The sequence below is a fragment of the Rattus norvegicus genome, chromosome 15, assembly GCF_021556685.1.
Source record: "Rattus norvegicus strain SHRSP/BbbUtx chromosome 15, alternate assembly SHRSP_T2T, whole genome shotgun sequence".
Taxonomy (NCBI): Eukaryota; Metazoa; Chordata; class Mammalia; order Rodentia; family Muridae; genus Rattus; species Rattus norvegicus.
In genome coordinates this window covers 25,477,565-25,491,496 of record NC_141548.1, presented here as the reverse complement: position 1 = coordinate 25,491,496, position 13,932 = coordinate 25,477,565, and the positions used below count along the sequence as shown (strand labels likewise).

At 46.8% G+C, this 13,932-nt stretch overlaps 1 protein-coding gene across 1 annotated transcript in view; it reads right to left on the bottom strand.

Annotated features, from left to right (window-relative positions):
- Window positions 1–13,932, bottom strand: part of Peli2 (pellino E3 ubiquitin protein ligase family member 2) — a 142,159-nt gene that overhangs the window by 17,465 nt on the left and 110,762 nt on the right. Inside the window, 1 exon segment of the mRNA NM_001107259.1 lies at window positions 838–939. Coding sequence (NP_001100729.1) covers window positions 838–939 — 102 coding nt within the window.

Genomic DNA, 13,932 nt, shown 5'->3' with positions numbered 1-13,932 from the left:
CGTGCAGATGGGCAGGGCTCCCCTCCAAGGCTCGCCTCCATGGCTCACCTCCGCCTTTGTGTGTGTCTGGGTCCACATTAAAGCTTTCTGTTGGTTAAGTCCTGAATCTTGGGTGCATTTTCTAACCCCTCTGTTCAGTTTCATTGATGTTTTCCCTCTTTCTTTCCTTTGTTTGGTTTACTTCTAGACTCTGCAAGGTGCCATTGACTCTTCCTATACTCATCCTATAACATTCTTAAGGTCAAAGAGCTTTTCTGAGATAAGTATTAAATAATCTGACTATCAGTGTTTATCTTCTTAAAATTTAATTATGAAAGCACATATGCTTTACTCTTTCTAGAAGACAGTAAGGCACTGACCACATCACATGAGTTTTCCATACACTGCCCCAATTACTTCTGGAAGACTCCAGTATTTTTAGGTCTTCCTTGACTTGTGCCATTTAAAAAGCTCTGTTATGTTTGTTTTAAAAGTGGCCGCCTTTACATTTTTTGTGACTATTTTTAATATCTATTTTTATTACATTAAGATTGATGAAAAAAAGGAGGCTATGAATTTGAAGGCCAGCAGGGAAGGTGTGTGGGAGGGTTGAAAAAAAAAAAAACCGCTGTAATTAAGATACAATCTCAAAAACAAGCAAGCAAGCAATCAAAAACATATCAAGATATGGTCTTATAATTTCCTTATGCCGCATTAGAATCAGAGTAATTTTTACATTATTCTCACCGCTTTTCCCCTGGGCGTGAGTGAATGGCGCTATGGCAGATGTTCTGGTTAAATGTCAAAACACACACGTGAACGGAAATGGAACGGCGTGCACTGAAAAAGGCGTGTTACCTGAAACATGTCCGTGTCATTATCATGTGTGTACTCCACCACTACGGTCTGGTTCCGTGACAAAGTGTACGATATGCTGTGTTGACCTTTGCAGCTGATGGCCTGATCAAGAGAGGGGGGGAAAAAAGAAAGAAAAACTCATTTAAATCTCAGCAACTGGCCTCACTTCTGCTACAGTTCATTCACATCTCTACCAGGAAAACCCAGCGTAAGCTGGCAAAGCCTGTCCCCATGCTACGCCCTAAGGGTTTCATTTCAGAAAGCTTAGTCAGATACTCTATACAGGTGTAAAAAAAAAATCAGTTTATTTGCAACCCTTGATTTAATTACATCGTCAGAAAAATATAGACGCTCTCTTTATTCCCAGACTTAAGTGATAGAGCTTTAGACCAACCACGGTGATTTCTTTAAATTTTTAAAATTTCTTTCACACAGTGGGTAAATTAATAACAATCAGTCACACTGCTTCATCTGTGTTAGAGAGATTATAAGCACAGTCAAAGAAAAGTCACCGAAAACACTATTAATCTCCTGCGAGGATGCCTAAGTGACAACATAATGTTCCAACCCAGTCACGTCTATCCTGGGCTCTGCATCCCAGCTATGGCTTGTACAAGTGATTGCTGCACTCACACATTTTATATCTCACAGAGTAAGGCAACAGGGTTTGGTGGTACGTCACAGAAACCCCAGTGCTTCAAAGATGGGGGCAGGAGGACAAGCCAATCCTCGTTTTCTAGTAATCTAGGAATAGTAAGACAAGATATTGCTCATATTTTCCCCATAACGGTGTTTGAACATGTCTTAAGTTGTAGTCACGCGCTTTTAATATTTGTACATTAGCAAGGGAATTGATTTAAATGATGCTCCGAGCTGTTTCAATTACATTTTCCCTAGTACTTTAACTTATCTTCATTTCTACGCTTTATCAAGAATAATAAATAAAACTTTAATAAGCTTCCCCATTAAACATTTACTGAGGGAAGGCACTGTCAGAAGCGCACAAAACCCTTCTGAGGTAGCTGGGCGCGTTCACACAATGGACTTGGAGTGGCTCTCTCTCTGACCAGGAACTTCTCAGGGAAGCAAGCAGCTGGTGCCCCTCCCAGGCAGCTAACAGTATCCAATCAGGAATGCCGTGACTGATCTTTTATTTCACTTTATTACAATGCTGCAATTATTAAAGGCAACAGAGCTCTTTAATTGGGCCCGAAATCTCAAAAACACTTCCTGCTCATTGCCACCAAGCACAGTGTTCCAACCCTTCCCTGGTCTGAGTCAGACAAGTTCTATCTTAACGTGAGCGATATTCTATCAACTCAAAGTTGCTTTATTGGTTTGGAAGACATTTGATTTAACAATACTGCTAGAGAAATATCCCCCACTCTCCCTCCCTCTTCTCTCTCTCTCTCCCCCCTCCCACTTTTCTCTCCACACAGGTGAGGAGGAGGAGAATTTGCATGAGGAGGTCAGAGGTCAGTATTTCAGCGTCTTCTCTCAAATTCTATCTGAACACGTCCCTAATAGGAACTTGTCAGGCAAATTCCTCACTCTCAAAACACTGTACCTCAAAATTATTACAAGCTCTACTCGTGCTTGTTAGATTTATCATTCTCCCAATGTGCTGGGAACTGACATTTTGGAGCTGGCTTCTGCTAATGCGGGGGGCCTAGGTCAACCCTGTGCAGGTGCCCTGGAGGCGCCCCCATGTCACCTGGGGGTGCCAGAAGGGGCTCTGTGCGGCTGCCAGGCTAAGTCCAACTGTGCTACTGGGTTTAATTTGTAAAGTGCTCTTGTGTCCAAACCATTAAGCCACTATATAAGGAATGCAAGCCACCAGTGGGAGTGTTTACTGTCCTAGTGTGCACTTCTGTTGCTGTAAACACCATGCATGACAGCAAGCAACCTGAGAGGAAATGGTTTACTTCAGCTTTCGCTTCCAGGTTGCACCTTTTCTTTGAGGGAAAGCAGCCAGGTGCAAGGGAAACCCGGGGGTAGGAAACAGGTAGAAAGGATGGTTTTCTGGTTTATGCTTACCCAGCCTTTCACACAGATCTTCACACAGACCTAGCTCACCTGCATACACTGACAGTCACCAATCGGAATTTCTCCCAGACATGGTCACAAGCCCACTTGATAGAGACAGTCCCTCCTCCCAGGTGACTTTTGTTTCCATAGAGTTGACAATAGACACACTAACCAGCACAGGTACATATGGGGATGGACTACCTTACAGAGAGACTGCCAAGGCAGAGGAGCCTCACCAAGTCCCGTAAGAGACAAAGGGGGACTGGAACTTCCAGGCTTTCAAAGCCCCATGCTGTGAATATCACGTTTAACAAAATCTTAGCATTTGAATCTGCCGTGGGCTATTTATGTTATCAAACAGTAATGGATAGGCTTAGGAGAGGTAAATGGTATGATGTGAAGGAAACATGCTTTCTGCATCTTTAGGACTGAGAGAGCCATAGCTGAGGCCTATGATTGAATGCCCTGGATCTGGGGAAGGTAGGAAAGAGGGGACCAACACACTGCAAAAGCTCCAAGAAGACAGCCAGTGCTGAGTGGCTCACAGGACACCACCAGCATCTCACAGCAGAGTCAACTCACAGGACACCTCCAGCAACTCACAGGACACCTCCAGCACCTCACAGTAGGACCACCTCACAGTAGGGCTATTCTCCTTTATTCTCATTCCCAGCTTCAAGGGCACCACAGGCATTCAATCAAGACGAAATGAGCAAAAGAAAGAACTTGCCACAGACACAAGTCGACCTTTAGACTTTCCTTCCTCGAGTCTTCCCCGCACTCTCCTCGCTCTTCATGAGTGAAAGCACTGACAATGACCCATCCCGTTACCCTCAACCGTCCCCAGTCTATGAAAGCTACTTTACTCTGAGTGTGAACTTGATTAAAATGTGCAGCCAGGCGAGTGTGTCCACACAGAATGACAGCTTCTCGTCCATCCGACTAAAGGAGCAAAGCCCGACTCTGAAGTCCCGGAGGCCCATGTGGGCCCACTTAGAGCAAGGCACGGCTTTCTTTAGCTGCTTCGCTTTCCCGTGTGTAGCTCTTTCACAGGCTTAGTGCACCCAGCCTTTGACAGTCAGGGGGCACGCTGGTTCAACTTTCAACTAAGAACCTGGTGTCATGGAGTGTTCTTCAGGCCTCTAGACTCAAAACCCGAAATGGTTCCAGCTCCTCCTCTCTTAAATCGAAGCATGCACATCTGGTCATCTAATCACATCTAATCACAGGCAAGAGAGCACGGCACGGGTTTGAGCATATACCCCGAGTATTTGGGTTTCAAGTGCAGGGAAGTAGAATTCACTCTCAAAACAAAACCAAGTTAGTTTGTTACTATACACACCCTGGAACCAAATGACTCAGAACTTTAATAATGCCTTTTCTTTTTTTCTAGATGCCTTGGACGCCGATTATCACAGAACTGCAGGGTGCATGGCAGTGTGACTAACTCTGTTTCTGGGAGCTCACTTTGCCCAGTCTCCTCACTAGGTAAAAGCAATTGGGGCTCCCTCTGCCTCTAGGAAGGGAGACCGAGACGCTTGCTGTGGCCACAGGCTGAAGGACGCATCTGACTCCAGCGTTCTCAGCCCGGCTCTGCGACCACTGCCTAGGGTCTCCAAGCTCACTGTTCTCCATTTCATCGACCTGCAGACACCAATGGGACCTGGGAAGGAGGGACTTGGGGGTTGAAGAAGCTCAGGCCAAGGGATGTTTTTTGTATTCTGTCCCCTAGGCGTGGCCAGAACCTGCCCCCACAGCCACCTGAGGGGTCATCCTGGGATATGGCCTCACACTCTACTCTAGGAACCATGGCCCCCTTGTCTTTGGAGCTTACCAAGAAGCACAACGTATGCTTCCACTCTCAAAGGCCTTCTGAACGATGGCTGCCACTGCAGTCTTTATTAAGACCCGAGGGACCAACTACTGAGCCTCCCTCCAAGGCACCTGCAGGTTTCAGGCGGTATTATTCTAAGTCCCTCTAAATACCAGTCCTAACTGGTAATTTCATCTTCCAGTCCATTATGTAATTCAAGGAAGTAATTATACGAGGGGATCACTGCAGAAAGGACCTGATAAAAGGAAGAAATAACCCGCAGCGGGCCCGCTTTAAACGTGAGCATCCCAGGATGAACTGTACACCTAGACTGGTGTTACAGGAAACAACAGTGAGGCAGTTGGGGGGCGGGGGGAGTCTGGATGATGCAGATGGATTGCACCATTTTTGGTCTAAATCAACTTTTGACCTGTGTGTGTTTAGAAGCATGCCCACTAACAGGCAACTGGATGAGCTCGCTTGACTGTGAGGCAGCATGAAGCAACTGTGTACTCCATGATGCTAGGCAGAGAGAGGGGGACGGGCAGGCATGGGTACCACTGGGTCTTCAGTACACACCAACACAGAAGAGTAGTTCCACTAGCCGGTGACATTCCACAACACTCGAGACCACACTGCCCACGGTGATGCAGCCTCAATGTGAAGCCCCCTGAAAACCCAGCCTGTGTCTGAAGCTTCTCACATTCACGTTGCTCGCTCTGTATGAATGGCTCTTGGTTTATTCTTCTGGGCTCTAACTTGACATGCACTTGAAGAAAAGAGGGCATGGCCACATGTGGGTGCCACTATGGACAACCTGGTTAGTGGAGTTTGGTACTGAGGAGGATATCACACTGGATCTGGCTTGAATCCTAGTCCAGATACTCATCGGTTTAAATGACATCCTGTTCTGATGCTTCTGTGACCTTAGTTCGCCCACAAAGGGAGTCAATGCCAGCAGCTCTGAAGTACAACGGAGGCTGTACACCCTGGTGCCTCCCTTCCTCATACGTCAAGCTGCGCTTACAGCACGGTGTCAGAACCGAACAGGTCTGCCATCAGCTCCTTAGAGTCGACCACATGTGCTGGAGATGACTGTTCTTCCCAGCTTTAAATACATGTTCGATATTGATTGTGTTAATTAGAGATCATCCTGGTATAACAAACACGTTTTTCTAAAACTAATGACTTTTATGTCAGGATGACAAGTGTGATTAGGCAATAAATCTCCTGTCAGTCTGGTTCAAACTGCTACAGGGGGAAGAGGAGGTTTCTGCCATCCTTGTCAATTTACGTATAAAATATGCATGAGCACTATTTCTAAAGTAATTCTCAATTCATGGTACATGCGTGCACACTTTAAAGACACTCCATTTTCCAAGGAACCATATATTTCAGATGAGTGCCTAAGCTCATGGCCATGATAAGGAGGTCAGAGTATGTTTAATCAATGGCACTAGCATTTCCTAGCAAATCAAAACGATAAGCCTTTTTGACAACAGCAAAAGTTTTGAACTCGGCACTGGGCCACTCCCGTTCCCATCAGCCTAGGGAACTATTTTATAAGCCCTGACAGAGAATCTACTGGGTGCCTGGTACTGGACAGTACCTGGGGCAGACACAGTCAATCACCACAGACTAGAAAGCACGGAGGCTGAGGATGCTTAAGAAGTACTGTTTCTAATTTGGGGTTCACTCCACTACAAGGAAGCCGGATTTGGTTGGTGGTACCGGGTACAAGAGACGACTGTATGGTGATGCTCCAGAAGTCGGGAACAGCAAAGGTTACAGCAGAAAAGCCACTTCCTGTGCTGGCTGAGCGTCTGCCCCTAGGGAGTCCACCATTTCTACTTACCATGTATCCGTGGACTTAAGCACAAAGTACAGAGTAAGCCAAGGTCTCACTGTGGTGGCCAATACTGACAACTTGACAGGGTCTAGAGTCACCAGCCTCTGGGCACACCTGGGAAGGATTGCCTAGGCTACCCCTACCGAGGTGGCTTACTCATGCTAACCGTGGCAACACTACTCCACTGGCTGAGGTAAGAGACTGAATAAAAGGGAGAATGTAGGCCGACTGTGTTCCCTGACTGTGGATGCAGTGTGACCAGCTCCCTCAGGCTCCTACTGCCATGACGTTCCTGAGACCAAGGGCTATCCCAGGGAACCGTGCATGAGCCCAAACAATCCTTTCTTTCCGTAAGTCGTCAAGCCACAGCAACAGGACAGTAATGGATACTGAAGACTGGCGGTACCGTGATGTCTGACTACTGCTCTGATAAGCATGACCGACCATGTGGTCTCGAGTAGGTGGGCTGAGGAGTTTGGAATTCTGAGCTAGCAAGTCCTCCACTGCTGGGGCTACAGCTCAGTGGGCTGTTCTGATGGGGTCTGGACAGCAGAGGCCCAGCTCATGGGGTTTCAGAGGGAAAGGAGGATTCCGCCATTCAGGGTACATTGTGACAGTGGGTCTGGCTGCCTCCTGCAGGCATCCTGGGAACCTGAGGGAGACTCGTATTTGATGGCAGAAATCTTGCAACAGGATGGGATTCGGTTTGCGACATGGCTACTGTTCGCCGCTCCTGTCAACTCTACAGGGAAAACCAGTGACACACCCAGAGATTTGTCTCCCACACGATTCTCTGTCCTGTCAAGTGGCAGTCAGTGTTAACCATCACACTCGGGGTTGGAGGATGGTTTATTTCATTGTGCTACATACAAAGCTAAGCCAATGCACGGCCTTCTCTTGTTCTGTCTTACCTCTGGGGAAATCGGGATGGAGTATAGTTTTCCACACAGGAAAGCCGAGATTTGAATACACTATCTATTCATATAAACACGTTCCCATTACCAAGCGCACACCATGCACCAGTCGCCACAGAGGAAGCAGCGTATCTTAATCATGCAGCCTGCAGAGTTCTACTTTCTTGTAGAGACATCTCCCCACACTGAATCTGTGGCGGTTCCTGACAGAACACGAGAGGATGAACACCAGGCCCTGAGAGCACCACATCCGGGGTTCAAAGTAACACTGAAACCTAGGCATCAGCACTGCAGCCATCCCAGGGGGTCACGTGGTGACAAAGACCAGGCATGGCCACCTGCAGGAGGGTGGCAGAGCCAGTCCAATCTGGTAAGAAGTGGAAAAACTACCCTCAGCAGACTCCTTCACAAAAATGGCGGTGAGCTTGCTTTCAAACAGTTTTATGGTTGTAGAAATGAGCAAAGAAGAACGTGTAAAAAAAGGAAGACTTTAAGAGTATTTCTTGAAATACCGATGGTTCGGCAAAACTAAAGCAATATTTGCTCATCGTTGCATATGTTAAACTTGACAAACAGAACGGTAACTGTAACAGAAAAAATATTTAATCAGTCAGCAGGATATGCTTTAAGGGGTGTGTGCAAGTCTGTCTTCTACGATCTTCTACAGATATGTTAATATTTACACTGACAAACATATGAGGTACTCATCCCAGGAAGTGAAGTTTATTTAAAGAGTGAACGCTGGTAAATATGGATCATAAGTAGAACAAAGCATCTTATCAACAGCTTCGCTCAACACGCAAACTGCATTGGCCAATAATCCACGTAGGCATTGCCCATTTTGTTGGCCTGACCAGGCAAATTTTCAGATGCCATAAATTGGCCCTGACACAAATTGATTTTATACTAAGACAACCCAAGACCTGCCCTGCCATAGATATTTTTTAATATGCAGGCCAGCTTACCAGCTGTCTAAACAATTCCTTGAGCGCCGAGAAATACTGAAATGGAGTCTTGCTCCAAATAAAACATCTAAAACCCACTGGTTCCTACTACTGATAGGGCAAAGAGCCTCCTTCAAGGAGAAGAAAGAGAAGAAAGAGAAAGTTCAGTTTTTCCGAGTTGACTTTTGTTTTTACAATTCTTAGACGCAGTTAAAGTTGGTCCACCTGCTAAGGAGCCCTTTTCCTTATGCGACTGGTGAAATCTAGAATTCTAGTTATATAGAATCATGAAAATATTTTCGAAAGAAAACATGTATCTTGGCAGTTGGCATTTTCAAGATGCTGAGCCTGTTAGAGTCAAGAAATTACAATTTTAATATTAAAAAGTCTGGGGTAGGACGATGGCTGGCTGGCTCGTTGAGAGCCCTCGCCGTGTGAGACTGTCACAGGTGATTTCAGTGGAAGACTGAGCGTGCAAGGCTCATTAAACCCAGCCTTTTTATGTGCTTCAGACGGGGTCTCATGTGGTTCAAACCACACCTCTGAGGAGGTCTAAGCAAACTAATCCTTCGGCCTCCACCCCCCAAATGCTGGCATTTTATTACTGTTATGGAAAAGGAAGCCACAAAAAAGCAAAAACACAAAACACTTATTTTTCTTTCTTCCTTTTCTTTTTTCGAGTCAGTCTTGCCATGTAGCCCTGGCTGACCTAAAACTCCCTGTGTGGACCAGGCTGACTGGTGTTCCACTCACAGAGACCTGCTTGCCTCTGCTCTGAGTGCAGGGATTAAAGGCCATTCATTAATAAGAGATTTGCTATACTGCAGCTCGTAGAAACCTCCGCCTTAGCTGAGAGGCGGATTTTAGGTATCGTTCCTACCCTGTGAAGTACTGCCTTGAAGAACCGGGTGACCCTATCAGTCGGCATCTGAAATGAACTAGGGTTCAGTGCCCAGTAGGTAATTACTACTGCATCAAATGATCACGATAAACACTCAACATCTCTATTGGCTATTCAATATTTAACCTCACAGTTTCCCAGGTTCTTGATTCACTTATAAGGCAAGAGTATTTTTTCTTTGTATGAGTATTTTGCTCACGGGTATGCACGGGCACCATGCATGGGTTCGGTGCCCAGGGGCCAGTGAAGGGCATCGGATCCCTTAGAACTAGAGTTCTGTAGATGGTTGTGAGTCACCAGGCGGGTTCTAGGCTCTCAGCCACTGAGCTACTGTTTGAGTCCTCCTTCCTGCCAGAGTCACCCTTAGGGGCACTGGGTGAGAAGGCACAGAATCAATGGCTCCAATTCCAGAGCAGGTGAGAATGTGTCATCAAGCTTGTTTATTAATCCTGGGGGGGGGGTGCCTTTTATACCCTACACCTGTGTCCCATTGGTCCCAAGCAAGCATATTCTCCAAGTGGATGTCATCATCTGTGTCACCAATCTCTAGGCTCTCCATCGGGCCTCAGTCTGACCCACGTGCAGAAATTGCCTCCACGGCTGTGCAACCCACTCACTATTTACCGACATTTATGTCGGACCAGCTACTACCTTATCTGTCAGTGAGGTCTGCCGTTCCTCCTACATGGAGTCAGCCCTCCAGCCCTTTAATGGGGCAAGGGATATTTTAATTAGGTAAAATGTGCACACGTGAAAAGGATGCACCTTCCAATTCCAGTCACAGGGAGAGACAGAGGACCACTCACCCCTACTTTATTCTTCCAGGGACAACTGATGGCATGAGCAGAGTGTTTGTGTCGGGAATTAAAGCTTGCTGTGCAGTCTTCCACCATGGGGACTTAGTGAGGCCTCCTGCCTTTGGACGTACAGGTAAGAGTGTGAACCATCCAGTGCATTACATTTTTTTTTGCAGGTGCAGTGGTTTCAATGAAAATGGCTCCCATAAGCTTATAAATATGAATACTTGGTAGAACTGTTTGGCAAGGATTAGGAGGTGTGGCCTGTGGGAAGGGGGCACGTCACTGGGAGTGGGCTTTGAGGTTTCAAAAGACGATGATATCATTCTTAGAGTAACCCCTGCTTTTATTCCCAACGATCCCCGCCTAGGTCACAGTTTATTAGTTTCATGCAGTCTCTTGTGATTGAAAGCCGGTACCCCGCTGTTTCCCCGTCTATGTGTGCTGGGTTTTTGTTGAAGGCCTTGGGCTTGTTCTAGCAGGCAGTTAAGTCTCCTCAGATCAGCTTTATCTCTTAAGGCTTGCTTTCAGCTTTGTCTGGGCGAGTCTCAGGCAGACCCTGGTGTAGAGTAATTTACTCTGATTAGCTGGGTGGTACTCTTCTGCACGCCCCACCCTATTTCTCCTGTGCTATGTGTCTTTCCACTCTGTGGGTGGGAACATGAGCTGATCTCTTTGTGAGCCATGGCACTGTCAGGACAGCTTCCTCCAACAGTGAGGCTGCACCCTCAGAGAGAGAGCAGAGCTGATCGGTGGGCTCAAGGGGTACCCTCTGTACCTACTCCTTCTCAGTGCAAGGCCCTTTCCTCTGGGACTCGCCTTCACAAATCCTAGCGGCTGTCTGTTCATCTCAGTGAGGTCACTGGCAGCTTGGGGCTTCATTAGTGGGCTTGGGCCTGGTAACTGCCAGTAGGCGAACTGAGGCTCATCCACCTCCTTCTCTCATGGATCACAGTTCTGTCTTCTGTCTCCAGGCAGAAGGAGGCAATTTTTACGTGTAGGAGGTTATATTTTGTTTAATTTAGAATCTGTGTGTGTGTGTGTGTGTGTGAGAGAGAGAGAGAAAGAGAGAGAGAGAGAGAGCGAGCGAGCGCTATTCATTCATAGAAAGATATGAGGTGTATACTTGAAAGAATGGCAATTTTGATCTTAAACAATTCAACTTACTGAATTATTACCCTCCACATAATGACATATTCTAAGCACCGCCTTCATTCACCGCCTAAATTCTGAGCACTTAGTAGAAGCAAACACTTGTTTAATTTGCTTACTTTTTCTCAGTCCACATTGGTTTGTGAACTTTGAGACGGTAGGATGATTTTCTACAATCTTTGCAGCACTCATGTATCTCAGCATATCTGAAATAATTCCTGAATAATAATGCATGTAGAACAAGAACCTATTGTGTGACTTGGTGGGTGTCTTAGGGTTTTACTGCTGTGAACAGACGCCATGACCAATGCAATTCTTATAAAGGATAGCATTTAACTGGGGCTGGCCCACAGGTTCAGAGGTTCAGTCCATTATCATCAAGGCGGGAGCATGGCAGCATCCAGGCAGGCATGGTGCAGGAGGAGCTGAGTTCTACATCTTCACCCAAAGGAAGCCAGGAACAGACTGAGCATCCCCAGGCAGCTAGGAGGAGGGTCTCCAAGCCCACCCCACAGTGACACACTTCCTCCAACAAGGCAACACCTTCTCATAGTGCCACTCCCTGGGCTGAGCATAACCATCACGGTAGGCATCTTTCGCATAAAAGGAAAAATTCTTATCATAAAACCAAAACCAAATTGGGTTAAAATAACATCCTGTTTGTGTCCTTGATGCCAATATGTATTACTAAAACAAGGCCCTGCCTTGGAACAAATAAAAATTAACATTCATGTTAAAGGAAAATATGGCGCCGTCTATCCTGATGCTTACCAACTTAGTAGCATGTGACATAACGTGACCTTGCGTAGCTGTCTGGAGAGCTGGCCCCTTTAGGGCACCTGTACCACCAAGGAGACTCTGAAGATGAAAGACAGAGGACCCAAGCTCCAAAAACATCATTTCAAAGGTATGAACCATGTCTGTCAGGACAGAAATAAAGTACCAGAGAGGAGACCTGCTTGAAATCTGCACACTAAGGAAGGTTTTAAGATTTTACAATATAGATACTACTTGTTTTCCAAATTTTTTTTTAGTTTTATAATTTCTGACTATAGTTTGTTTCCATAAGAAAAACAGACAGACAGACACACATACACGCAGGTGGGGGGAGAGGGGGGAGGGGGAGGGGGGGAGAGAACACAGAATTCCAACACAATACGCTTTGAACTAGATGTGATGCACCCTTCCTTCAGAGCCGCCCCTGGCTTCCCGTGCTCCTAATTAAATTTTATTGGGAGCTTTTTGCTGTTTTGCCAAACCTCACTCCGTCATAACCACTATCGTCACGCTCCAGTTTAATAAGCTTCCCGTAAGTCATCTCACGATTGCATTTTGAAAGACATCTTTCCAAAGCTCCTTGAGTTGAATGGGACAGACTGAGTTACAGCTTTAAACACACCAGTAGCCCAGGATGACATCCACTAATGAGCACAGGGACGTCTCCGCCTTGGGATGGGGACCCTAGAACGGCAATATGTAACGTTAACTGAGGGAATAGTTCTAAAGGTGCAGAGTCTTCTCTTCAAGCCGGCGTCTGTTACACAGCACTCATGGCATCTCTCCCTCGTCTCCAAACTTCTCAGCTGGGATGCACTGACACAGTGTTCAGTATCTGGCCAGACACATAAACCCTTGATGCAGAGTATCCTATCCTGCTCCAGATAGCATTACCTGATGCTATTCTTAAACTAAGCTGATTAGTGGTTCTCTCAAAGGCCTACCTCGTAATCCACTTACGCCTCGCTGTGAAAAGAAAGGAATTATGGCACACACACTCGCCATGCTCCAGGTTGTCATGCGAATCTCGATGAAGGCACGAGGTGACACAATGGAACAGCTACAGCAGAAGCGGGTCATGGCGTCCCGCTGTGCTGGGCTGGCTCCATCGACTAACACAGAGGGCACCTCACATCTCCTGCTTCCCCGTTGCTATGCTCAGCAGCTTCTTTTCACAACTGGATGTTGTCAAAAACCTGAGCTCTGGTCTTGGTTTTTGTCCACTCAGGGAAGAGCCTGCAGGGTATGGTGGGACTGTGTGTGCAGTCACACAGCCCATGGCAACTCTAACTAACACCCGCTTTCGGAGCACAGACCTGCCGCTTAACATTCTGTATCGCAACACGCACGACGGACGAGACGCTTGTGTTTAGCAGTGTGCACACCTCACAGACCTCTGCAGGGACCAGACGGAGTGCCCCGTGCAGACTACTGGAGACAGACTTTAACTCACTTGACCTGCACGAGTGGCTACGTTCTCAGCTGACGACCATCAGTGATCACTATAATCACTTTACACTACGGCTGCGGGGATGCAATGAAATAAGGGAGGGAGGCTTGGTTTTTAAGGTTCAAAGTCTTAAGACACGCATTTGCCACCACAAAAGATTCCATTGTAAACAGAACGCTGAGGGTAACCAGCAGTCAGCCTTCCGGTCTGAAGGCGCAGACCTGAGCACCCATCCCCCGCCGCCACCTCTCGCCTTGTGGAGAGGACAGACAATGTAATACTGACCAATGGTAGTTCACAGGCTAACTCTCCTACTATGCCACCCAGTTCAGAAAGCCTGTGAGACATTATTACTCCCCTGAGGTAGCTGGTCTGTAGCCTAGGGCTAAGGGAGGAAGACTAAAACGCTGAGTCAAGGAGAAGCACTCTGTGTCTATTCATGCCCCAGAGCCCCTGGGGAAGCAGAGGGG